This window comes from Drosophila nasuta, chromosome 3 (genome assembly GCF_023558535.2).
Source record: "Drosophila nasuta strain 15112-1781.00 chromosome 3, ASM2355853v1, whole genome shotgun sequence".
Classification (NCBI taxonomy): domain Eukaryota; kingdom Metazoa; phylum Arthropoda; class Insecta; order Diptera; family Drosophilidae; genus Drosophila; species Drosophila nasuta.
The window spans coordinates 20,549,259-20,573,330 of record NC_083457.1 but is presented as its reverse complement, the minus strand read 5'-3'; the positions used below and the strand labels follow the sequence as shown (position 1 = coordinate 20,573,330).

Genomic DNA, 24,072 nt, shown 5'->3' with positions numbered 1-24,072 from the left:
TTTATTATAAGCATGTTAATATTTGAGATGATTGTTTGATTTCTGAATATTTTATTGTGGCATACTTTTCAGTACTTTTCTATATATAAAACCTAAAAAAACTAGTTTTGATATTGAGCAACAATAACCGTTAAACTAATGACGTCATTGACGTTCAACAGAGATTGAACAAATTTCGAAACCGTCAACTAGATTTCAATAAGTTGATGGCGTTTGCAACCAATGTTCACAATAATGACATTTAGCATCAATAATTTAAACAAAATAAAGAAATTCCTAGGAATGTCTGTTAATAATAATTGTGCAAGTTGCAAGAACAGGTCTTAAAGCCACTGATAAGACATAGTCTATTGTGTCTAAGCAAAAATTTTGCAGTATAAAAGACACGACACGCAAAGTGTTAACATCAGTCAACGTTTGCTCTCAACGTTTTTCCATTGCAAAATTAAAAAATGTTCAAGGCTGTAAGTAGCTAGTGCCAGACCAAGGATATCATAGTTACTAATCATGGATCTTTTTACAGTTGATCTTCACCGCCATTGTTGGCATCGCTTTTGCTTCACCACTTTTGCCAAAACTTCTTAAGGCCATCGGCGGTGGATCATCCAGTGCAGATAAAGTGTATATTTTGTACTCGGTATATTTTAGTATATTTCCAGATCACTCATTTAATTTATTTACAGATCACTCATTATTTACATATCGTACATTTTTGATAATATTGATAATGGCTTTGGCTATAAAATGGGAATCTTGTAATTTATACGATTATTTATGTAATAAAATTTACATTGGGTTGCTAAATTTATATTTTTTGTTAGCTAGTAAATATGCAAGACTTCTGCTTTTCTAAGTTAGGCAAAATTCATTATATTTATACAAACATTAAAAAAAAAAACAGTTTTATTTTTCAATATTTTATTGTTGTATACTTTTCAGTACTTTAGATAAAAGTCAAGTCATAGAATGAAACCTGATTTGGCATTGAGCAAAAATAAGCGACTAACTTATGACGTACTTTATTTATGCAATGTGTATTTAACACTGTTTGGACTAATTTCGAAACCGTTCAATAACCTGATTCTACAAAAATGATGGCTAATGTGACAAATGGGCGATGTCTTTGGCAACAAGCTCATAAAAATGCAGTTTGGTATTGATATCAATACTTCAATTCAATAACTTAAACAAAAAGTGGGAACGTCTGCTAATAATAATTGTGCTATGTGCAAGAACTGGTCTTGAAATCTTTCAGCATCTTTCGTATACTATTGTGTTCAAACTCAGATTTTGCAGTATAAAAGACACGGCACAAAAAGTGTTCGACATCAGTCAACGCTTGCTCTCAACGTTCTTCCATTGCAAAATCAAAAATGTTCAAAACTGTAAGTAGTTAGTGCAGACGAAGGATATCACAGTTACTAATCAAGGATCTTTTTATAGTTGATCTTCACCGCCATTGTTGGCATCGCTTTTGCCTCACCACTTTCGCCAAAACTTCTTAAGACCATCGGGACTGGATTATCGAGTGCAAAGAAAGTCGTCGATGTCGTCGTCCCCCATGTCAGTGGCGATGATGTACACGCCCAGACCGTGAACCGTGTCGACGATGTTCGTGCCGATGGCTTCAGTGCTATCTTGGAGACAAGTAACCACATCAGCGAGTCTAGGAATGGTGATGTGCATGGCAACATTCACGGCGATTACGGCTGGACTTCACCTGAAGGCGAACACATCCAGCTCACCTATGTGGCTGATGAGAACGGTTACCAGCCAAGTGGTGCCCATCTGCCAACTCCACCCCCAATTCCCGCAGCCATCCTGAGGGGTCTTGAATGGATCGCAGCGCATCCTCCAGCACCTGAGACCTACGAAGATTAAAACCTGATTGGGTCATTTGATGGGAAGTGGCTTCTATTTAGAATACCGATGATGAAGAAATAGTTTTTAAGTCTTACAAAAATAAACTCAAATTGCAATCTCTTTAAATAGAAAATTGTCTAATTTAATCGAATTCCAAGAATGCTTACTATTAAGTGATCAACTTATTTAGTCAGTTATACCGTCCTCGTCTCCCATGTCATTACATTGGGTTGTTAACATGTCTACAATTTCTTAGCAAAAAATATGAAAACTTATGTTATTGGTAAGTTAAATTTGAAATCTTTTAATACTAGACGCAGTCAAATGAATAGATTGATTTTTCAATATGTTTTTATTGCAGTACTTTACTTAAAACCTCATGTCATTGAGTGAAACCAGTTTTTGTGTTGAGCAAAAATAAGCGACTAACTTATGACATCATTAATTAATTAAATCGGTCCTTAACACAATTTTGACTAAAAATCGAAACCGTTCAATAACCTGATTCTACTAAATTGATGGCTATTGTGACAAATAGGCGAAGTTTTCAGCAACCAGCTCACAATAATGCAGTTTGGTATTCATACCAATACTTTGGTATTCATTCAGTAACTTTGTCAAAAATAAATTAAAAAGTGAGAATGGCTGCGAATAATATTTGTAGTATTCCAGCAGTTTTATACTATTGCAAAGAGTTCGACAAATGTTTTATTATCGATTTCTCAGAAATTTACACAATTTGGTGATGAATTTAATGCTGTGATACAAGCTACCCATAGTGTACAACTTTGTATCTGAAGAAAATATATGTATTAGGCATAAGGAGGCATCTCCGACCCTATAAAGTATATGTATTCTTGATCAGCGTCAACAGCCGAGACGATCTAGCCATGTCCGTCTGCCCGTATGAACACCTAAATGTTAGAGACTATATTAGATAGAGTTATAATTTAATCAGGGTGTTGATATTGTTATTTTATTAAACCAATTTAAAATTTCACGGACGTAGAAAATGTTATTGATCTGTCAAACGTAAGAGCGCAATCTGAAAGAATGTGTTAGAATGTGCAGTTGATGGTAAATTACTATATGATAAAAATAAAGAAATTGTACTGAGGCACAACGTTTTAGATTTTGTGTGCGATTATTATAATAATATTGTTGAAAGTAATAAAGCCGTTGCAGAAAGTGAAGAGAGTGAAAATGTAAATATTGAGAGTATTGAAGTCACAGAAGAAAGTGAAGTACACAAATTAGGATGACGAAGTTGTACTGTTGGCCAAAGAAAGTGGCAGAGTAGTTAGACTATAAAATACAAAGCAAGCACAAGTGCAAAACATAATAATGTTTGTTTTGATCATGACCCCATTTGATTATGTGAATAATGAAGAAGAATGAATAATGAATAAGAATTAATAATATTAAAAATAATATTAAATATTGTTTTCGTAACCCAATACTGTTTTGTGAAATTGTCAACATGATAAGTCTTTATGAAACTATTTAATATTCAGTTTATAATAAACAAAACAAAAAGAATATTTTTTTGGTGATTGTAAGACGAGCTCGTGTTAGGTTCAGGAGACTGCGTAGTTGTGAGTATACAAAGGCGAGAAGACTGGAATGTATTTTGAATATTTTTTCAAACTTCCCTAAGATTCGGTGCACAATGGAAGTTTGAAATGTGAATATATATTTTGAAATGTAGTAAAATATGGCTTACCTAAGAAACTAACTTTACTGAATTAAATATGCAAATGGGAAATCTACAGTTGCGTGTGTTTGACTGTGACATGCTCGCTATATATTCCTAATAAATGCAAAACACTCCGGGATTATTTAAAAATATAGCAAAGTCTACAATTGGTATATCGATATACTAATACATTAAAAACATTCCAAGGAATATACAATATACCAAATTATCAGCAAAAAGCCTATCGCTTTAGATACTGGCAAGTAAACTTTCATGAAATAAAATTTGTCATATTATACACTAATTATGGTATATAGGGACTAAATTTTACCTTCGATTTTATTGGAGAATTTAAGAATATTTTATATACTTTTTATAGCTTTAATAGTTAAATTGTAACATTTAATATTATTTTTATAGGTTTATTAAATTGTAACTGTAATTTTACAATATAGCATTGTGTATTTTTCAAATATCAGTACGAATATTTGATCTTTTCTTGTTGATCATATAGTTTCCTAGCTGAAGAATTGGAAAACACACGTATTAATTTGAATTATTTTAAAATATAGATATTTATTTATTATGTATGTTAATATTCATGATGACTGTTTGACTTATTAATATTTTCTTGTTGCATACTTTTCGGTGCTTTATATTGAACCTCAAGGCATTGAGTGAAACTAATTTTGACATTGAGCAAAAATAAGCAACTAACTAAAGACGTCATTGCGTTCAACATGGTTTGAACTAATTTCGAAACCGGAAACTAAATTTCAATAAGTTGATGGCTTTTGCAACCAATCGGAGATGTTCAAAATAATGACATTTAGCTTTCATATCAATACTATGCTAGTTAATTAATAATTTAAACAAAATAAAGAAATTCTTGGGAATGTCTGTTAATAATAATTGTGCAACAGGTCTTGAAGGCTTCGATCAGAGATAGTCTATTGTGTCTAAGCACAGATTTTGCAGTATAAAAGACACGGCACAAAAATTGTTCGACATCAGTCAACGTTTGGTCTCAACGTTATCCAATTGCAATCACAATCAAAAATGTTCAAGGCTGTAAGTAGCTAGTGCCAGGCCAAGGATATCATAGTTACTAATCATGGATCTTTTTACAGTTGATCTTCACCGCCATTGTTGGCATCGCTTTTGCCTCACCACTTTCGCCAAAACTTCTTAAGGCCATCGGCGGTGGATCATCCGGTTCAAATAAAGTGATACCGAAAGAGGTCGATGTTGTGGTCCCCCATGTCAATAACGATGATGTGCACGCTGAGACCGTGAACCGTGTGGACGATGTTCGTGCCGATGGCTTCAGTGCTGTCTTGGAGACAAGCAACCACATCTCAGAGTCCAGAAATGGTGATGTGCATGGCAACATTCACGGCGACTACGGATGGATCTCACCCGACGGCGAAGTCATCCAACTGACTTATGTGGCTAATGAGAACGGATATCAGCCAAAAGGTGCCCATCTGCCCACTTCACCTCCAATTCCAGCGGCCATCCAGAGGTCTCTTGAATGGATCGCAGCGCATCCCCCAGTACCTGAGAGCGACGAAGAAGAAGAAGAAGAATAGATTTAAGGACTTACGAAAATAAACTCAAATTTCAAACTCTTTAAGTAGCATATGTGTCATTATCGAATTCATGGAAATTCATACCATTATGTGCTAAATTTATAGTTGTTTTTATACCCGCTACCCATAAAGACAGATTTAGGTAGAGTATATATATTCTTGATGAACTTTATCAGCCGAGATTATTTTGCCATATAAATACCTAGATCTCTTAGACTATTATAGATAGAGATATTATTTTCAACAACAACTTGACACTTTTTCCCCCACAAATTGTAAAAAATTGAATCGGGCAAGTATATCTTTATAGCTGGAGTCGCGATTATTACTACATACAATAAAGCCTAAAGACCTTTTGATCCTAAAATTTGGTTGCGATCAGATAAAAATTGTACAAGTTATATATGGTATATTTTGTACTCGGTATATTTTAGTATATTTCCAGATCACTCATTTAATTTATTTACAGATCACTCATTATTTACATATCGTACATTTTTGATAATATTGATAATGGCTTTGGCTATAAAATGGGAATGTTATAATTTATACGATTATTTATATATTATGTATGATATTTATATTTTTTGTTAGCTAGTAAATATGCAAGACTTCTGCTTTTCTAAGTTAGGCAAAATTCACTATATTTATACAAACATTAAAAAGACAGTTTTATTTTTCAATATTTTATTGTTGTATACTTTTTAGTACTTCAGATAAAAGTCAAGCCACAGAATGAAACTTGATTTGGCATTGAACAGAAAATAAGCAACTAACTTATGACGTAATTTATTTATGCAATGTGTATTTAACACATTTTGGACTAATTTCGAAACCGTTCAATAACCTGATTCTATAAAAATGATGGCTCATGTGACAAATGGGCGATGTCTTTGGCAACAAGCTCATAATAATGCAGTTTGGTATTGATATCAATACTTCAATTCAATAACTTAAACAAAATATAAATAATTTAGTGGCAACGTCTGCTAATAATAATTGTGCTATGTGCAAGAACTGGTCTTGAAATCTTTCAGCATCTTTCGTATACTATTGTGTTCAAACTCAGATTTTACAGTATAAAAGACACGGCACAAAAAGTGTTCGACATCAGTCAACGTTTGCTCTCAACGTTCTCCCATTGCAAAATCAAAAATGTTCAAGGCTGTAAGTAGTTAGTACCAGGCCAAGGATGTCACAGTTATTAATCAAGGATATATTTACAGTTGATCTTCACCGCCATTGTTGGCATTGCTTTTGCCTCACCACTTTCGACAAGTGCTCTTAAGTCCATCGCGGGTGGATCATCCGGCGCAAAGAAAGTTATCGATGTCGTCGTCCCCCATGTCAGTGGCGATGATGTACACGCCCAGACCGTGAACCGTGTCGACGATGTTCGTGCCGATGGCTTCAGTGCTATCTTGGAGACAAGTAACCATATCAGCGAGTCCAGAAATGGCGATGTGCACGGCAACATTCACGGCGATTACGGCTGGACTTCACCTGAAGGCGAACACATCCAGCTCACCTATGTGGCTGATGAGAACGGTTACCAGCCAAGTGGTGCCCATCTGCCAACTCCACCCCCAATTCCCGCAGCCATCCTGAGGGGTCTTGAATGGATCGCAGCGCATCCTCCAGCACCTGAGACCTACGAAGATTAAAACCTGATTGGGTCATTTGATGGGAAGTGGCTTTTACTTAGAATACCGATGATGAAGAAAAAGTTTTTAAGTCCTACAAAAATAAACTCAAATTGCAACCTCTTTAAATAGAAAATTGTCTAATTTAATCGAATTCCAAGAATGCTTACTATTAAGTGATCAACTTATTTAGTCATATACCGTCGTAGTCTCCCGTGTCATTACATTGGGTTTTTTAACTTATCTACAATTTCTTAGCAAAAAATATGAAAACTTATGTTATTGGTAAGTTAAATTTGAAATATTTTAATATTAGACGAAGTCAAATGAACAGATTGATTTTTCAATATTTTATTATTTCAGTACTTTACATAAAACCTCAAGTCATTGAGTGAAACCAGTTTTGGTGTTGAGCAAAAATAAGCGACTAACTTATGACATCATTAGATAATTAAATCGGTCCTTAACACAATTTTGACTAAAAATCGAAACCGTTCAATAACCTGATTCTATTAAATTGATGGCTATTGTGACAAATAGGCGAGGCCTTCAACAACCAGTTCACAAAAATGCAGTATGTTATTTATATCAATACTTTGCTATTAATCCAATATCTAAAGCAAACAAATAATTTAAACAGTGGGAATGTCTGTTAATAATAACGGGTCTTCAAGTATTCCAGCAGTTTTCTACTATTGTGTCTAAACACAGATTTTGCTGTATAAAAGACACCACGCGCATCAGTCATACAAAAATATGTGATTTATTATGGATTTCTTGAAAAATTGTAACATAAGGAGGTGAATTTAATGTTGTGATACCCACTACCCATAGTGTACAACTTTGTGTCTTCAGGAAATATATGTAACTGGTATATGTATTCTTGATCAGGGTCAACAGCCTTATCGAGAAAATAATATTAACATTGTATAACTTATAATTAGAAATATTTTTATATGGCAAAAACAGATGCTGGTACATATTGTGTATAATAGTATAACAAGTATCGATATAACAAGTATCGTCTTCGGTATATTTTAGTACATTTTCGGTACATTAATTTTGTATATTTTAAGAATAATACCGTATCGTTTGATTTTATTTAAAATAAGAAGAGAGTGTCTTACACTAGACTATAGCAGTCGTATATTTGAAACATATTGAATAATTTATTTGATCCCTAATACCATTAAAGGTTCAATGGGTTGGTTAATGTCTACAGGGTTTTTAGCTAACTAATATAAAAAATTTGTGTTATTTGTTAAGAGTAAATTGAAATCCTTAAACATTATTCAAGAGCACAGTTTGATTTTTTAATATTTTATTGTTGCTTAATTAATTAAATAAGTACTTAACACAGTTTGGACTAGTTTCAAAACCGTTAACTAACCTGATTCTACTAAATTGATGGCTATTGTGACAAATAGAAGAGGTTTTCAGCAACCAGTTCACAATAATGCAGTTTGGTAATCATATCAATACTTTGGTGTTAATTTAATAACTTTAACAAAAAACAACTTAATTAGTGGGAACTTCTGATAATAATATTTTTGCTATGCGCAAGAACAGGTCTCGAAGTATTCCAGCAGTCATCTACTATTTTGTTCAAGCACAGATTTTGCAGTATAAAAGACACGACACGCGAAGTGTTCAACATCAGTCAACGTTTGCTCTCAACGTTCTACAATTGCAATCACAATCAAAAATGTTCAAGGCTGTAAGTAGTTAGTGCCAGACGAAGGATATCACAGTTACTAATCAAGGATCTTTTTACAGTTGATCTTCACCGCCATTGTTGGCATCGCTTTTGCCTCACCACTTTCGCCAAAACTTCTTAAGGCCATCGGCGGTGGATCATCCGGTTCAAATAAAGTGGTACCGAAAGTGGTCGATGCCGTTGTCCCCCATGTCAATAACGATGATGTGCACGCTGAGACCGTGAACCGTGTGGACGATGTTCGTGCCGATGGCTTCAGCGCTGTCTTGGAGACAAGCAACCACATCTCAGAGTCCAGAAATGGTGATGTGCACGGCAACATTCACGGCGATTACGGATGGATCTCACCCGATGGCGAACTCATCCAATTGACTTATGTGGCTAATGAGAACGGATACCACCCAAAAGGTGCCCATCTGCCCACTTCACCTCCAATTCCAGCGGCCATCCAGAGGTCACTTGAATGGATCGCAGCGCATCCCCCAGCACCTGAGAGCCACGAAGATGAAGAAGAAGAATAGTTTCTAGGACTTACGAAAATAAACTCAAATTTTAAACTCTTTAAATATCGTATACATGTGTATGTCATTATCGAATTCGTAGATATTCATACCATTATGTGGTAAATTTACCATAAAGTAAAAAGGTGACGGGCAGAATGAGATAAAGTACATATATTCTTGATGAACCTTATCAGCCGAGATCATTTTGCCATATAAATACCTAGATCTTTTAGACTATTATAGAGAGAGCTATTCTTTTCAACAACAACTTGCCACTTTCTACCCCACAAATTGCAAAAAATTGAATCGAGAAAGTACATTTTTATAGCTGGAGTCGCGATTATTGTGTATGTATCAAAATAAAGCCTAAAGACCTTTTCATCGTAAAAATGTGGCTGCGATCAGATCAGATAATTGTATATGGGTAATTCCATGGCGAAATTTGGCCCGTGCGAGACTTTTTACAGTGCGCTGCAGTGAAAATAACATAAGCTGAAACAATTTTAAAAATAAGTGAATGTTATTCTTAAAGCTCTAGATAAATACTATATTAAGAGCTAAGATTGATTTTAGGAACTTGATCTGTTTTCCGATAAAATATATAATTTCGCAATTATCACAACAGAAAACAAAACAGAAAGAAAATTCCAAAACTATTCTTAGCTCTAATTAAAGTACTTATCTAGAGCTACAAAAATAAACTTTTCTTATTTTCAAAATTGTTTCAGTTTATGTTATTTTCAATGTAAAGTGTCTCGCACGGGACAAATTCCGTTTTGGAATTATATATTTTATATACTTTTTATAGTTTCAATAGTTCAATTGTAAAATGTAATATTATTTTTATAGGATTATTAAATCGCAACTTTAATTTTACAGTTTTGCATTTTGTATTATTCGAATATCAGCACGCGTTTGAAATATTATCTTTTCTTGTCGATCATATAATTTCTAAGCTAACGTATTTGCAAAAAAACACAATACCTTTAATTTCGCAGTTTTATATAATTGTATTGAATTGAAACATTTAAAAATATGTATATTTTTTATATGCATGTTAATCATCCCAAATAGATGACTGTTTGATTTTTCAAACATTGAGTTAAACTAGTTTTGGTATTGAGCGAAAATATGCGACTAACTTATAACGTCATTATTTAATTAAATCAGTGTTCAACATAACATAGTTTGCACTAATTTTTAAACCGTTCAATAACAAGATTTCAATAAGTTGATGACTTTTGCAACCAATCGGAGATGTTCAAAATAATGCACTTTAGCATTCATATCAATACTATGCTAGTAAATCAATAATTTAAACAAAATAACAAAGAAATTCGTGGGAATATCTCTTGATACTAATTGTGCAAGTTGCAAGAACAAGTCTTAAAGTTTCCTGTCTGAAATCGTCTATTGTGCCTAAACACAAATTTTGCAGTATAAAAGACACGACATGGAAAGTGTTCGACATCAGTCAATGTTTGCTCTCAACGTTCTACAATCACAATCAAAAATGTTCAAGGCTGTAAGTATCTATCGATAGATCAAGAATTTCACAGTTACTAATCATAGATCTGTTTACAGTTGATCTTCACCGCCATTGTTGGCATCGCTTTTGCCTCACCACTTTCGCCAAACCTTCTTAAGGTCATCGGCGGTGGATCATCCAGTGCAAATAAAGTGGCACCGAAAGTGATCGATGTCGTGGTCCCCCATGTCAATAACGATGATGTGCACGCTGAGACCGTGAACCGTGTCGACGATGTTCGTGCCGATGGCTTCAGTGCTATCTTGGAGACAAGCAACCACATCTCAGAGTCCAGAAATGGTGATGTGCACGGCAACATTCACGGCGACTACGGATGGATCTCACCCGACGGCGAAGTCATCCAACTGACTTATGTGGCTAATGAGAACGGATACCAGCCAAAAGGTGCCCATCTGCCCACTTCACCTCCAATTCCAGCGGCCATCCAGAGGTCTCTTGAATGGATCGCAGCGCATCCCCCAGCACCTGAGAGCCACGAAGAAGAAGACGAGGAATAGATTTTAGGGCTTACGAAAATAAACTCAAATTTCAAACACTTAAGTAGCATATGTGTCATTATCGATTTCTTAGAAATTTATTCCATAAGGTGGGGAATTTAATCCATATTCAACCCATATGGTAGAAGGGAATTGTACATTTGTGTCTCCAGAAAATGTATGTAACAGGCAGAAGAAGGTATCTCCGACCCCTAAAAGTACATACATATATTCTTGGTCGGCGTCAACAAAAGTACTTGTTATGTTTGCACGCCTATCAAGTTTGTTTCAAATTTTTGCCTTGCCCTCTACTCCTCCGCAAATTAGAAACAAACTTAACGACAAGAAAGATTTTCGGTACGTACATTAATAAAAACAATATTTTTGATTCTTGAAAATTTGGAGGTGATTAGATAAAAATTGCATAAGTTATATAAGAAATACTTTTGTATGGGGAAGAAAGCCTTCATACTACGGGTTTTAGTTGCTTTGGCTGAAAATTTGGTATATTTTGTACTCTATGGTATATTTTTTATAACTTTTTTATAACTTTGTGCATCTCCGTGTATGAACACCTAGATCTCAGAGACTATAAGAGATAGAGCTATAATTTTTCTTCGACAGCGTTTGTTATGTTTGCACGCAGATCAAGTTTATTTAATATTTTTGCCACGCCCACTTCCGCCCCCGCAAATCAAAAAAAATTGAATAACAAGCGTAATTTTAAAGCTAGAGTTGGTATATTTAATAATTATTATAGAATTTATGATTCCTGAAAATTTGGTTGCGATCAGATAAAAATTGTCGAAGTTTTTAAAGAAATACTTTTGTATGGGCAAAAACGCCTATTTACTAGGGGTCTTATTTGCCTTGGCTGACAATCTGGTATATTGTGCCGTCTATGGTATATTTTGAATGCGGTACTATATCGATATACCAAACATACCATTTGGTATATTTTTAGTATTTTTTTCAGTATATTCAGTATATTTTGAGAAAATATCGCAAAATATATTTCTTTTATTCAAAATGGGTAGCGGGTATCTCACAGTCTTTCTTACTTGTTTTAATGTAGTACTATACAAAATATACCAAATATAGCATATAGTGTATTTCATAATATTAATTTTGTATATTTTAAGAATAATACCTAGATTTCTTGCTTTATTCAAAATCGGCTGAATTACTTCGTTTTATACCAGCTTCATATAGGGTAAAAGGAAGTTACGATATGAAATATATATAACAGAAATTGACATCACCGAATATATAAGGTAAAAACATAGCTTGATCAAAGTGAAGAGTCGAGACGGTATAGCCAAGTTTTTCAGATTATATGAGACTTAGACTATAATAGAAAGCGCTACAGACTTACAGATCAAGTTTTTATAATAAAAAAAAAATGTATGTGGCAAAATACTTCTGTGTTGGGTATTAGTTGCTTTGGCTGGAAACCTGGTATATATTTTGGATGTAATAATATAATATATCGCTATATCGAATATAGCTTTTGAAATATTTAAGTTTTTTTTTTCAATATAAATTCGGTATAGTTTAAGAATAATATCATACTGTTTGGCTTTTATTGAAAACAGTTAGCGGGTATCTCACAGTCGAGATCAATTATTCAAATGAATTCTAACGTTTGACGCAATTGCATTCCATCTATTTATATCCTTCTCTTCAATTGATTTGAGAATCGAATTGACAATGTCAATAACACTTTAAATAAAGATGCTTAAATTGCTAGCAGAGCAATAAAATTTAGAATTAGACGATTCACAAGAATCGATATCATGGTAATAAATAATATATACGAATTTGTGAAAGTGTTATTTTAAAACCTGATCATTGTTCATTGTTTCATTTCATTAGAATTTTACTATGCACGCTTTATTGAATATTTGCTTAATCATTTAACGGTGTGTGTTTTTTTTTTTTTAGAAATAATTATGTAGGCGAAATTCTTACGGGTTCTGCACAATACACTTTGTCAAGTATTCATTAAGCATTGTCTTTCTTTGTTCTATTAAATGTTATTATTGTACTTTATATATTCATTTATAGAATTGTTGAATCAGCCGAAAAATATGAAATTTTTTCACAATTTTAATTTTAAATATATTAAATATTTTTTATTTAAATCAAATACATAACAATGAATAAATAAATCAAATAATCATCATTCTTTAAGGAATTAATACATTATGCTTAATATTTGCTCTCCCACTTAACTGTGGTAAACATTTATCCATTTAAACACATTATAAGACTTCTAAAACTTTTTCTTTTTGTTTTCGATTTTTAATTATATATAAAATTATTCCAGAAACATAATAAGTACAAAACACGTGTCTTTGGGCTGAACAACTTTTTATGTTGCAATTGAAAGCGAAGTATCTGGAGATAAGCATTATGGCTTCATGGGATTATTATATGGTATAAAGTATATAGTACAAATACTGAATTTTGTTACTTAAACTTTGATCAAACAATAAGGTAAGGGTTAGAAGAAGTCCATTATGTTTTAGGATCAACATCAAAGGTCTGATAAGCTGGGCAATGAAATGACTTAAAGGTATTGGTTTTGAACAGTCAGTGGGAGATCCAGTGATGGATTCTTCTAAGCAGTTCTCTTCAGTCTTTGTCAATAATAATTTTATTATCGTAAGTATAGAATCACCACTAAAACCCATTTCCGATTAGCTCACATCATAATACTCTGAAATTTCTGCATTGTAATCGAGACTTCGAAAGAGATTTTCGAGGCAATTTTAGCCGATTACCATAGCACATCACCATTCTAACTACAAAAGCAAAATAGTACTGAAAAGGGATCTGAATGTTGATAGTGAATTTTAAGTATTTGTAAATATTTATTAATTTCAATGTACGATGTGTTTCGTAATTTCCACTAGTCTGAGTCTCTAATTTATACCATGTAAATATAATTTTCACCATGTTAATATTTATTATATGCATAACATATTATCATTTGTGTAACGTAAGCTACATATATTGCAACATATTTTGTATTCGATTTAAGCCATTCTTTTCTTTAAGTTGCAGGAGTCTATGTGCAATGGTAGCAAGCCAACAATTTTTGGAAACACACATTTATTGTAATTATGTGCAGAGCCTTTGTCATTTCTCAAAGCTTGAAATGCAATGGCAAAAAGGGCTCAGACGAAGCAACAACTGTCTGCTTAGCCTTGCGCACAGCCTTCCAAAAATGCTGAAATGCTTCTGAATGCGTCGCACAATGCGTATACGTAATAAACAAAACAACTGCAGCTCCAATTGTTGCCACTGTGATTGTGTGCATATCTTCCTCTCTTCCTTTCTTTTTCAGTTTCTGTGTGTGTGTGAGTGTGTGTGCTCGTGCTTTATTTGAATTTACTGCCATGCAGCCGCACTGTTATGCGTTGGCCAAAGCAATGCAATGGTAACATATACGAGAAGCATGGTGTATGTCATGCCTTTGCCACAGTCATAGTCACAGTCACAGTCAGAGTCACAGTAACGGCCACCCACAAACCCGAGTTGCTCATTCCCAGGGCACACATTGTGCCCAGTGTTTGGCGTTTGCCTCGGTTGAATAATAAATTGTATTTTGCGGCATTTAAAAGCAATTTTTTAACATTTTTCAATCTCAATGGCGACGATGAAACCCCAAGCAAGGCACGCACATTCAACATACATACGTCTGTGAGTGACTGTGTATATGTGTGTGTGTGTGTGTGTGCTGTACGAATATCTCACGCTGATGAAGCCGATTGAACCGATGCGATGCTGCCACAGCAGCAGCATGCGGCAGCCTGTGTTGCACGCATAACGAATACGAGTGCGAGAACATCGCTGTAGCAATTCCAGCCGCTTTATGCGCCACAGTTTTGTCTAGCAATTTTGCACTGAATTGTCCGGGGAGCCCAAGCGAGTCAGCCAAGGATGTTAAACAGCAGGCAGAACTGGCAGCCATTGCTGCTGTTGTTTTTGCTTTTGGTGTTGCAACAGTCGAAACTCTTGCAACATTTTTGGCAATGAAGCTGCCGGCGGTACATGATTCTCTCTCATTCTCTTTGGTTAAGCCTCGAAGTGAAGACAGCAACGATTCGGGCAGCAAAACAAATTGCAGCATTTAAGACCTCTGTCCAACTGTCCTTCCCATCTCCCATTACCCTCTTATCATCACATCCCCGTCTGACTTGTCCTTGCACTATCTGTGCGTATGCAATGCCAGCAAATTGTTGAAAATCTTGAGGGTGGAAGGCAGTTTTGCATAAAGTTTGATTAAGTGTGTAATCTTGGTACAATCCTCCACCTCCGCCTCGACATCAGTCTCTTCGTCCTCACCTCAAATGATTGTGCATTGTTCGACATGTAGTTGGCAATTGCTTTAGGTTAAGAAAGCTGCAGCAACAACATCGAAATTGTAATTTGTATAATACTTTCGATGAAAAGGGAAGTAGAATTTATGCTTATAGTCTAATATACTAATGTACAGAAATGAATGAATGGATTAAAGGTTTAATTTTAGAAAGTGAAGTACCTTAATATAACAATAATTGGATTTAATGACTTAATTAAAAGCAAGTAATGCTACTGAAATTCAACAATAGCATTGCATCGTATGACTTCCTTAAATACCTTAAATTAAAACAAAAGTGAACTAATATTGAGGAAAATAAATATGATCCGATGAAATGTGACTTACAACATTCTCTTTATTTTGTTAATGTTTTTCTATGTTTTGTTAAAAACAAAGTAAATTCGATGCACATTTTTCATTGCAGTTGTCAGCGCTTTGAATGTAGTGAAACACATTTTGTGTATTTGCCGCGTCCAACGGAAAGAGTAAAACTTTTGTAATGAGAAAAGTTAAAAAGAATAAGAACACTAAAAAACGAATACAATATCTTGACAGATTTGGAGTTGCATCATAACAGACGGGATGGTGTTAATACTGACAAACAAATTCAAAGCATGCATTGCTTTTTGTATCTACATTTAGTAGTGACAGCTCTCAAGTCTATAGCGTTTCAGTCGTAACTACGGAGAAGTTTCAATGGATCAGCATTTGATACGACGTCGTCGGGCAAAGCGAAAGCACAAATCGGGGTAAGTTTTTTTGCACTCTTTACCAGAGTGTATGCGATTTGAGAATACAACTTTCTCTCATCACATTTACAGCTTAAGCAGGTTTATATGGGAGGTGATATTCAAGCTTAGATCCCTAAGGAGTTATAGGCGGTTAGCATGTCTTCAGCTAACATTGTTGATGGTCTTCGTCAAGGATTCAGCGAAAGTGATTAACCGTTGTACGAAACCAGATCGTCAGGAATTTCAACGCACCGCTTTGGCAATCACCTTGGGTTTTCTTATAATGGGCTTTCTTGGTTATACTATAAAACTGCTGCACATGCCTATCACAAATATTATCATGGGGTAACCTGGGGGGTCAAAAGATGCAACACAACATGCCAGACGCAAAAATAAAGTTTCACTTCAATTGGCAGCAAACAATGACTTCACATTCTGGCCGAGGGCCAAAACAGGCACGCTACGAATACTCCTCGGTACTATGTCAGCTCAGCTCAGTGCCAAAGCCAAAGCTGAAGCCAAGAGCTGCAGCTTCAGCTCGAAGTGCAATAACAAAGCCCAACAACAAGCTGCTAGCTGCAGCTGGCATTGTTGACCTACCACGACATAGACACCATCGACTTCCATTCCATTCCTATTCCTTCCGTTCTTCTCCCTTTCTTTTCGTATTGTTGCCGACCACAATACGAAGCCCATTGCAAAGTGTTGACAAGGAAATTTCGCCGCGCACTTGGTGAAAAACATTTGCAGTTGCCAAACCAACAACTGTCGGATGTGTGTAAATGTAATCAAATCAGCAACTCGGCCAACTCCACACAGCACTTCCAGTTGAAGTAGCCAGCATTGCCAGTTGGCGTTACGACTGTCTTCAGGGGCATTGCCAACGGAATTGCTAAGTGAAAGGTCCAGAGATTAGGTGTCACTTGCTGCTTGTTCCTGTGAATTTTTTTGTTTAGAAGATTAGCTTTTTCATTTTAAAGATATTTTGTGCTTTGATTGCTATTCCTATAAAGCAGATATATCATCTGAAGAGGCGTTATAAATCTTTTAATCCTAATACTAATCTTTAAATAAATATTTTAATAAACAATAAGTATATAAATATACTTTAACAATTTAGTCAATAATATTTTTTTTTATTTTTTTTTTCTCAGTACTTTTCCAAATGTAGATAAACATTATTCTGGATTTATTGTACATTTAAAGTTGATATACGTATGAACTTTATATAATTTAAATAGGTGTTTCAATACTAATAATTTTTTTTAAATAAGAGTTGAAATTTTTTCTTTCGTATTTTTATTGTTTTTATTTTTTTTATATTTTAAAAATAAAATGTTTTTTTTTTTTATATTTTATATTTATTATACTAAAATCGTAATAACAATTTAGTTAAAATTATATAGTTCACTCAGTTTTTATGTGTCATTAATGACATTTTGGTAGTCCTAAATTTATTAAAGTTTAAATAATAATATAGTTTAACTTATAGAAACAAAAATAAAAATGTAAGTTTGAATGTTAATAAGTAGCTTTCATATTGAATTGAATTAAGAAGTAATGTTTAAACTCGCTTTTTGCATTTCATATTTACTATTTTTATTTTTAGACTGACTTGAAATTCGATTTTAAAAGCGAATTCAAGGTTTTTCAGCGCTTTTTTGTTTGCTCTAATTCGTTTTTTCTTGGTGAAATTAGTTGGCGGAGCGTGGGTCGCTTATCAGTTCAGAAGCAGCCACAGCAGCAACAGCAGCTGGCTTGAATAATAGCACGCGGAGGTCCTTGACGTTGGTACACATTCTATATCCTTTCGCAAGTTGCATGCGCATTGTCGCATGTGTCTCCATTTGCTGCTGTTATGTTTTATTGATGAGTCTCTCAAACCAAAATTGATGATGCCTCGAAACGGGCATCATCGTCTGACGTCTCCTTCTTTCTCGTCTCATTCCCTCCCTCGTCGATGACATCGATGCGATGAGTCAACCGAGCTATTTGATTATTCTTCCTGCTGCTGCTGTTGTTGCTGCTACTGTTGCTGCTGTGGCTGCTGCGGCTGTTGCTGTTCGCCACTGGCGAAATGGCGAAAATTTATTCAAAACTTTTGCAGTTGCTGTTGCTGTTGCCGTCGCCTTATGCTTTAAGGCAATTTTTATGCAACAGGCGACAAAAGCAGCTCAAAAATGCAACTTGGCGCTGAGCGTGTTGTGGCACCACAAAGTACCTGAGCTGCCTGACGTTCACGTTCACGTTCTCGTCTCCGTTCACAAACACAGCATGACATACATATTTGTAGTCGTAGTTGAAGTCGTAGTCGTAGTCGTGTACATAAGTTTCAGTCCCTGAATGCACTAAAAAGCCCGAGCCACTTTCGAGGTTATGAAGTCACTTAAGCAAAGGCAAAACGATTCAGCCCCGCGGGCATAGGGCAAAGGGTAAACGAAAAAAGAATGAAGTAAGCCAAGCAACAGAAAGGTAATATAGTAAAAGAGGAAACCCAAAGACAGACTGAAACTTCTCTCTCTATCTCTCTCTCTCTCTCTGTCTCATCATTGTTGCTGTGCCGTATTGCGTATGCCGTTTGACAAGCCCAGCCAGCAATTGAGTTACTTATCTTACACTTTTCTAAACCTCGCACCACAGTACAAAACACTTTTTCTGTCCAGCTGTCAGGAATTCTCGAAACTTACTTTACCCTACCAAACGACATTACAATATTGTGTGTTATGTAGATATGGCTAACGGTCAAAAGAATTGCTGACTCAAAGAGACTTTTCTAAGATCTTGAAAAATCGTATAGCTTAAAGGTAATCTTAGAAAATTTTAGCTCTAAATTTATTGAAATGCTTTGATATTTTATTACTTTAAGTTAGTAATTCTTCTATTTAAAATCAATTGTATTTATTTATTGTTCAATTTTAGTAGAACTTTTATCAGGGCGTATTGAATTCGTTGACTTGAAGAAAACGTTTGTGCAATTTTCCAATGCTGAAGTTCTTCTTTTCCTGCGCTTTAATTAAAAGTGAAGTGCGGCCATTAATTTGCAACTACAAATTACACTCAATAAAACATGGCTGGCACACTGATTTTTCGGCATTCTCACACACTCACTCACACTCACACTCACACAAGCACACTCAAAATTTGCCATAGCTTGGGTGTGTGTGTGTGTGAGAGTGTATCTGGCTGGCAATCAATTTGCACTTTGACTACAATTACTGATTTTCGACACTTCAAAGGATTTTATAAATTGCCATTTGGCCACCCCATAAAGCTGAACCCCAAACCAACACATACACACACACACACACACACCCAGTGCTCCATTCAAAAACTGAGCCCCATTGCCGATGCTGATGTTGCTGTTGCTGCTTCTGCTGCTCCGACTTTGGCAATTTGTTTTGGCCTTTTACTTTGCCAGTTTTCGCACATGTATTTTAGCTCTTGTGTTGCTTTTGCTTTTGCTTTTCCTGGGCAATGCATCCTCTTCCTTTTGTGAAGTAATTTTTTTCCGAGCTCTTTTTTTGTTTCTTGTGTATTTGATTGCGCCTGCCGAGTACAACTTTAATTAAGTCAACGTGCGAATCCTCTGGCAAGTTAAAAGTGTACTCAATGGCAGTGCCGGGGTGTGGCGAGTGGGCCAAAAGACGCACACTAACTTACACTCACACTCACACACACACTCGTAAATTGGCAGCAAATGTAACAGTTGTTTGCTGGCTTTGCCCCGACTGGAGGGCAGTGACATGGCAAAGCTCTTAGTTCACTAAGTGATTTTTGATTTTTGCAACCTACTTTAAGCTTTAACTTATTTTTGGTTGCATTTCAAAAGTTCTTAATCAACAACGAAACAGTTTTAATTGCTTTAGGTATTTAACAATTATGGAAACTATTATTGCCAGTACAGTACGAACGTATCTATAAGTACTGAAAAGTTTTTTTTTGTTTGAAAATTTTTGCTTTTTGAAATTACGAAAATTGCATCATTTGGGAATAAATGTTGAGAGAATTTTATTATACGAAAGAGTTCTGTTGGATTCAGTTCAGTAAAATAAAATTATAAATATGACTAGAAATTCAAAATGGATTTCATTTAAAATTGTGAATTATTACTTAATGGGAAAACTGAAAGTATTTCATAATAAAATAAGGAAGGAAGCTAAAGTTGTGTCTGCTTATCTGATCAGATACCCATTTCGAAAAATATACCAAAATAATAGTAAATGATTAAAAATATATCCCATTTTGTGCACTAAGCAACTAAGATAAGACCCAACTGCAGAAGCTGATTTTTCATATACATTTATTTTTTTTAAATCATTTCTTAAATCAATCCTATTTTAACCAAATTTTCAGGAATCGCAAAAGTATTGTTATGTAAATATGTAAGTGGAAGTATATTATGAGATCTATTTAAGCGGTCGCACAGACAGCCAGATGAACATAGCTATACTATCTTGTTTGTTAACTCTGATTAAGAATATATATTCATTATGGTATTAAGTTGTGTGTACAAAACTAATACAAATAATTCCTTAAATCACAAGTTGATTTTTCTTGAAATTTATATGTCTAGTAAATACACATAAAATAATAAAATATATATGATGAATATGGCCTAAACAGATGTGTTCCCAATGAATGAATTATCAAAGGGAGATAATTGGAAAACTCAGAGTTGTATCTTATCTGGTATTTTGTAAATCATATATGAATAATTCTTGTATCCAGCATCCAGTCCATTAATATCCCAATCAGGATCAATGATTTTTGCACTTTAAACCAATAACATGGCGTCCACAGTCAGCTGTCGTTGTCACATCTAACTTAATATGCCTTTTGACAGCTGCGACACGCCAATGCATTGGCCAGTTTGACCAGCCAACCAGCCAACCAACCATCCAACCGACCAGCCGAGAGGCTGCACATATAATATGGCATGCTCGCATATTTAATAAAAACCAATAAACGTTAAAAGCCTTTCGGGTGGGCAATGGCCATAAGCTACCTGCCAGGCCAGCCGAGCGAGCGTGCCACAAAAGTGGGAAATGGGCAGCTTGTAGTTGGCAGTTGGCAGTTGGCAGCAGCAGTTGTCGATTGGGAGACTGAACGCCCGATTAAATGCATTTAAATGTGTTTTCATCATAATTATGCATATGCAAACATGACTCGACCAATTCGCCCAAGCTGCCCCGCTCTTTCTCTCTCGATGGCATCGTTTGGTTTTCCGGGAGCTTAAGTGCTTTAATGGCTTTAATTATGTTGCATGCAATTATTGTCGATGGCTCGCTCGGTGGACTGCTGACTGCTCTGCAAATGCAACGAAAAATTATTTAATTAATAAGTAAAAAGCAAATGGATAAATCCGCAGCCCGTTTGATACATATGTGTAAAAAAATGGGATCGAACGCAGCGCAGAAGATGTTCATAGTAGCTGGCAGTAGCAGCTGGGCTGTTTTGCTTTTGAGCATAAAATTCAATCGCTAAATTATGCAAATATGCCGCAACTGCGACAATCTGTGATGGCGACCCAATATGCACAACGTTACGTATACGCAACGTGGCCGCCACTGCTACTCTCTGGCTGCTATTGGGTTCCTTGCATAAACAAGTACGTATGCGAGACTCAGTCGCTCTCGTGTCCTTGTCTGTGTGTGCAAAGAGGTCGACGCAGCGCGACATCGAGTTCATCGATGATGATTTTGCTGCAATTCCGTTGCCTAGTTTTTGGCGTTCAGCAGGGTCCACAAAGAGAAAAAAATGAAATGGAAAAACAGGCGACACAACTGTCAGAAAGGGAGGAATAGCGTTTGCTATTTTCCCTTCTCCGCTTTTATATGCCGACGGCCGCCTTTTGCGGCTTTTCTTTATGGCCGCTTGCCACCTTGCCTGTGTGTCGGTTAGTTGCCTGGCAATGGATCGGTGGCATCCGGATCAGGATTGTGGAATGGGTTACAATTTTATTTCGGCGACGTGACAAACGCAATCAGCGTCAGTCACATGTGTAAAAATGTTTTCCGCTTTATGCGTATGCTGTGCGTGCTCCGGTATCTTGCTTTAATGCCATCAGACATCACAAAAGGGAGCCAGAAAGGATTTGCCATGCAAATTTATATATAGCCAGCAGGGATCGCCGCAAATGTGACTTCAACTACTATATAGACTTACTGCTTCCGAGTTCTATTATAGACTCTAGTTGTGTCACCCATAAATCTGTAGATAAATAATTTTGATTCTACGAAAAACTTGTTCAAATATTGTTCAATTTATTTTCCATTTAATTTGTAAACTCTTTGGATGTAATATCGAATTCTCAAAATAAATTCATTTTGAATAGAACATCAAATATGTTGAGGATTTTTGCACCAGTGAATCAATGTCCAAGAAATAAACGTGCAGTTTGGTAAATATTCTCGTTATGCACTTGAAAATGTTGCAAATTTTATATGTGACTCAATCGAACATTAAAATGCAACCAAATGAAAGTTTGTATGTGTAATATGAGAGCGTTGCATTGGATTATCTGACGTTTGGTGTTGAGTTCTTGGATTGCCTAAAGTGCTGTTGTTGTGAGGGGCTGGGAGGGGGGATATGGAAATTCAATTGCTATTGCAAAATATACGTATTTATTAAATTGTCGACTGCAAATTATGTATGCAATTTAAATGAAATTATTCATGTGAGAAGATTTTTCAAATATTTACGTACAGCCCGAGCGATCCCAACATGCTTGTGGCCAATTTTCGGCATTTTTGTTTGCCATCTCAACAGCAAAAAGTTGAATTTTAATTAAATCTATGCAATTGCATTGGGCATCTTTTGCGTCGGTCGTAATTTTGCTATTTCGTTATTGTGTTATTTCGTATTTACATTTTGTGTGGCATTTTTACGCGTCAACTTTCTTGTCGGGTCTAACGCCTTTTGTCTTGTTTGCTAGTTTGTATTTCCCACTTTCTCTCTCTCTGTCTTTTTCTCTTCCTGTTTCTCTATATCTATCCTGTGTATTTGTGTATGTGTGTGTTTGTTATGGTTTTTTGGATTTTTAGATTTTTCATAAATGTTGTACGAAGCGCACTTCCTGTTTCCTGTGGCCGCATTTTGATGATGAAAATAAACGGAAACAAAGATTTTTGGGTGGCCAAGCTCAAAGTTTGAACTTTTGAAGTTGCTTCTGCCAGCTGCGGAATACGACAAAGTTGTGAGCTCTTCCCTCGGCAGAGCTTTTGCCAAAAACTCTCAATGCTCTAGCTTAGTCTTGGACTCGATTTCTGATTGTATTATTTATCAAAGCATATTTTTAAATATTCACTGATCTTTAAGTGAAATCAGCGATCTGTTGAGATGACAAGCTATTCGATTAGATTCAGCAGCTTAAGTTGCATGCAACAGGCTCGATTTCGTCTCCGGTTCGTTCGTTTTGCTTTGTAACGAGACTATGCAAATTTTCACGCCATCTGCTGCATCAGCCAAGACTTACTGGGATAAAGCAATCGGGCCTTAACACCTGGTTGGTAGCATAAACTGCAGGTGACTATGGCATGGATATTGCGTGGCACATTCAATTACCCGCATTTCCATTAACTGTCACCTCAGCACTGCAATTTTTCACACAACTTAAATATTTATAAGGTTTATTAATGCGCATGTGGTGGGTGGCGGGGTATGGGGATGGGAATGGGAATGGGTATGGAGAGTGGGACAAAAAGGAAAACAATTATAATTATTTATTATGGCAAAAAGTGCGACAGTTTCTGCAGTGTCTGCAAGCCTTTGTCTTGCTGCAACTGTCTGTGTTCGTGTGAGTGTGTGTGTGTGTGTGTGTGTGTGTGTGAGGGGGAGTGCGTGAGTGTGTGAGAGTGTGTGCAAATGTTGCCAGTTGTTGCAGAGCGGCAAACGAAAGCGAAACGAAACTGTCGCGGGAATAGCAATAAATCAT

At 35.6% G+C, this 24,072-nt stretch overlaps 6 protein-coding genes and 1 long non-coding RNA gene across 10 annotated transcripts; 6 read left to right on the top strand and 1 right to left on the bottom strand.

Annotated features, from left to right (window-relative positions):
• The first annotated feature begins 1,305 nt into the window (after positions 1-1,305).
• On the top strand, positions 1,306-1,963 carry LOC132790334 (larval cuticle protein 2-like). Its single transcript, XM_060798825.1, has 2 exons — positions 1,306-1,385; positions 1,444-1,963. The coding sequence occupies exons 1-2, from the start codon at positions 1,374-1,376 to the stop codon at positions 1,879-1,881; spliced, it is 450 nt and encodes a 149-aa protein (XP_060654808.1). The 5' UTR covers positions 1,306-1,373; the 3' UTR covers positions 1,882-1,963.
• LOC132790333 (larval cuticle protein 2-like) lies at positions 1,315-5,153 on the top strand. Of its 2 annotated transcripts, none has more exons than XM_060798823.1 (2): positions 1,315-1,385; positions 4,690-5,153. In XM_060798823.1, exons 1-2 carry the CDS (start codon positions 1,374-1,376, stop codon positions 5,149-5,151), a joined length of 474 nt encoding a protein of 157 aa, XP_060654806.1. In that variant the 5' UTR covers positions 1,315-1,373; the 3' UTR covers positions 5,152-5,153. The 2 variants fall into 2 exon arrangements, with proteins under 2 accessions (XP_060654806.1, XP_060654807.1); XM_060798824.1 differs by lacking the exon at positions 1,315-1,385 and adding an exon at positions 4,585-4,630.
• A 1,102-nt stretch (positions 5,154-6,255) lies between these two features.
• LOC132790468 (larval cuticle protein 2-like) lies at positions 6,256-6,936 on the top strand. Its single transcript, XM_060799000.1, has 2 exons — positions 6,256-6,318; positions 6,378-6,936. The coding sequence occupies exons 1-2, from the start codon at positions 6,307-6,309 to the stop codon at positions 6,813-6,815; spliced, it is 450 nt and encodes a 149-aa protein (XP_060654983.1). The 5' UTR covers positions 6,256-6,306; the 3' UTR covers positions 6,816-6,936.
• A 1,528-nt stretch (positions 6,937-8,464) lies between these two features.
• Positions 8,465-9,067, top strand: LOC132790467 (larval cuticle protein 2-like). Its single transcript, XM_060798999.1, has 2 exons — positions 8,465-8,511; positions 8,571-9,067. Exons 1-2 carry the CDS (start codon positions 8,500-8,502, stop codon positions 9,030-9,032), a joined length of 474 nt encoding a protein of 157 aa, XP_060654982.1. The 5' UTR covers positions 8,465-8,499; the 3' UTR covers positions 9,033-9,067.
• A 1,377-nt stretch (positions 9,068-10,444) lies between these two features.
• LOC132792890 (larval cuticle protein 2-like) lies at positions 10,445-11,090 on the top strand. Its single transcript, XM_060802415.1, has 2 exons — positions 10,445-10,539; positions 10,599-11,090. Exons 1-2 carry the CDS (start codon positions 10,468-10,470, stop codon positions 11,058-11,060), a joined length of 534 nt encoding a protein of 177 aa, XP_060658398.1. The 5' UTR covers positions 10,445-10,467; the 3' UTR covers positions 11,061-11,090.
• A 3,006-nt stretch (positions 11,091-14,096) lies between these two features.
• LOC132792893 (uncharacterized) lies at positions 14,097-15,862 on the bottom strand. Of its 2 annotated transcripts, none has more exons than XR_009633045.1 (3): positions 15,754-15,862; positions 15,589-15,686; positions 14,097-15,486 (listed from the first exon to the last, which is right to left on the bottom strand). It is a non-coding gene; the product is annotated as an uncharacterized LOC132792893 (long non-coding RNA). The 2 variants fall into 2 exon arrangements; XR_009633046.1 differs by having other exon boundaries at positions 14,097-15,449.
• A 163-nt stretch (positions 15,863-16,025) lies between these two features.
• LOC132792891 (protein transport protein Sec61 subunit gamma) lies at positions 16,026-16,580 on the top strand. 2 transcript variants are annotated; one of them, XM_060802417.1, is made up of 2 exons: positions 16,026-16,157; positions 16,239-16,580. In XM_060802417.1, the coding sequence occupies exons 1-2, from the start codon at positions 16,105-16,107 to the stop codon at positions 16,486-16,488; spliced, it is 303 nt and encodes a 100-aa protein (XP_060658400.1). In that variant the 5' UTR covers positions 16,026-16,104; the 3' UTR covers positions 16,489-16,580. The 2 variants fall into 2 exon arrangements, with proteins under 2 accessions (XP_060658400.1, XP_060658399.1); XM_060802416.1 differs by having other exon boundaries at positions 16,032-16,157; positions 16,230-16,574.
• The last annotated feature ends 7,492 nt before the right edge of the window (positions 16,581-24,072 follow it).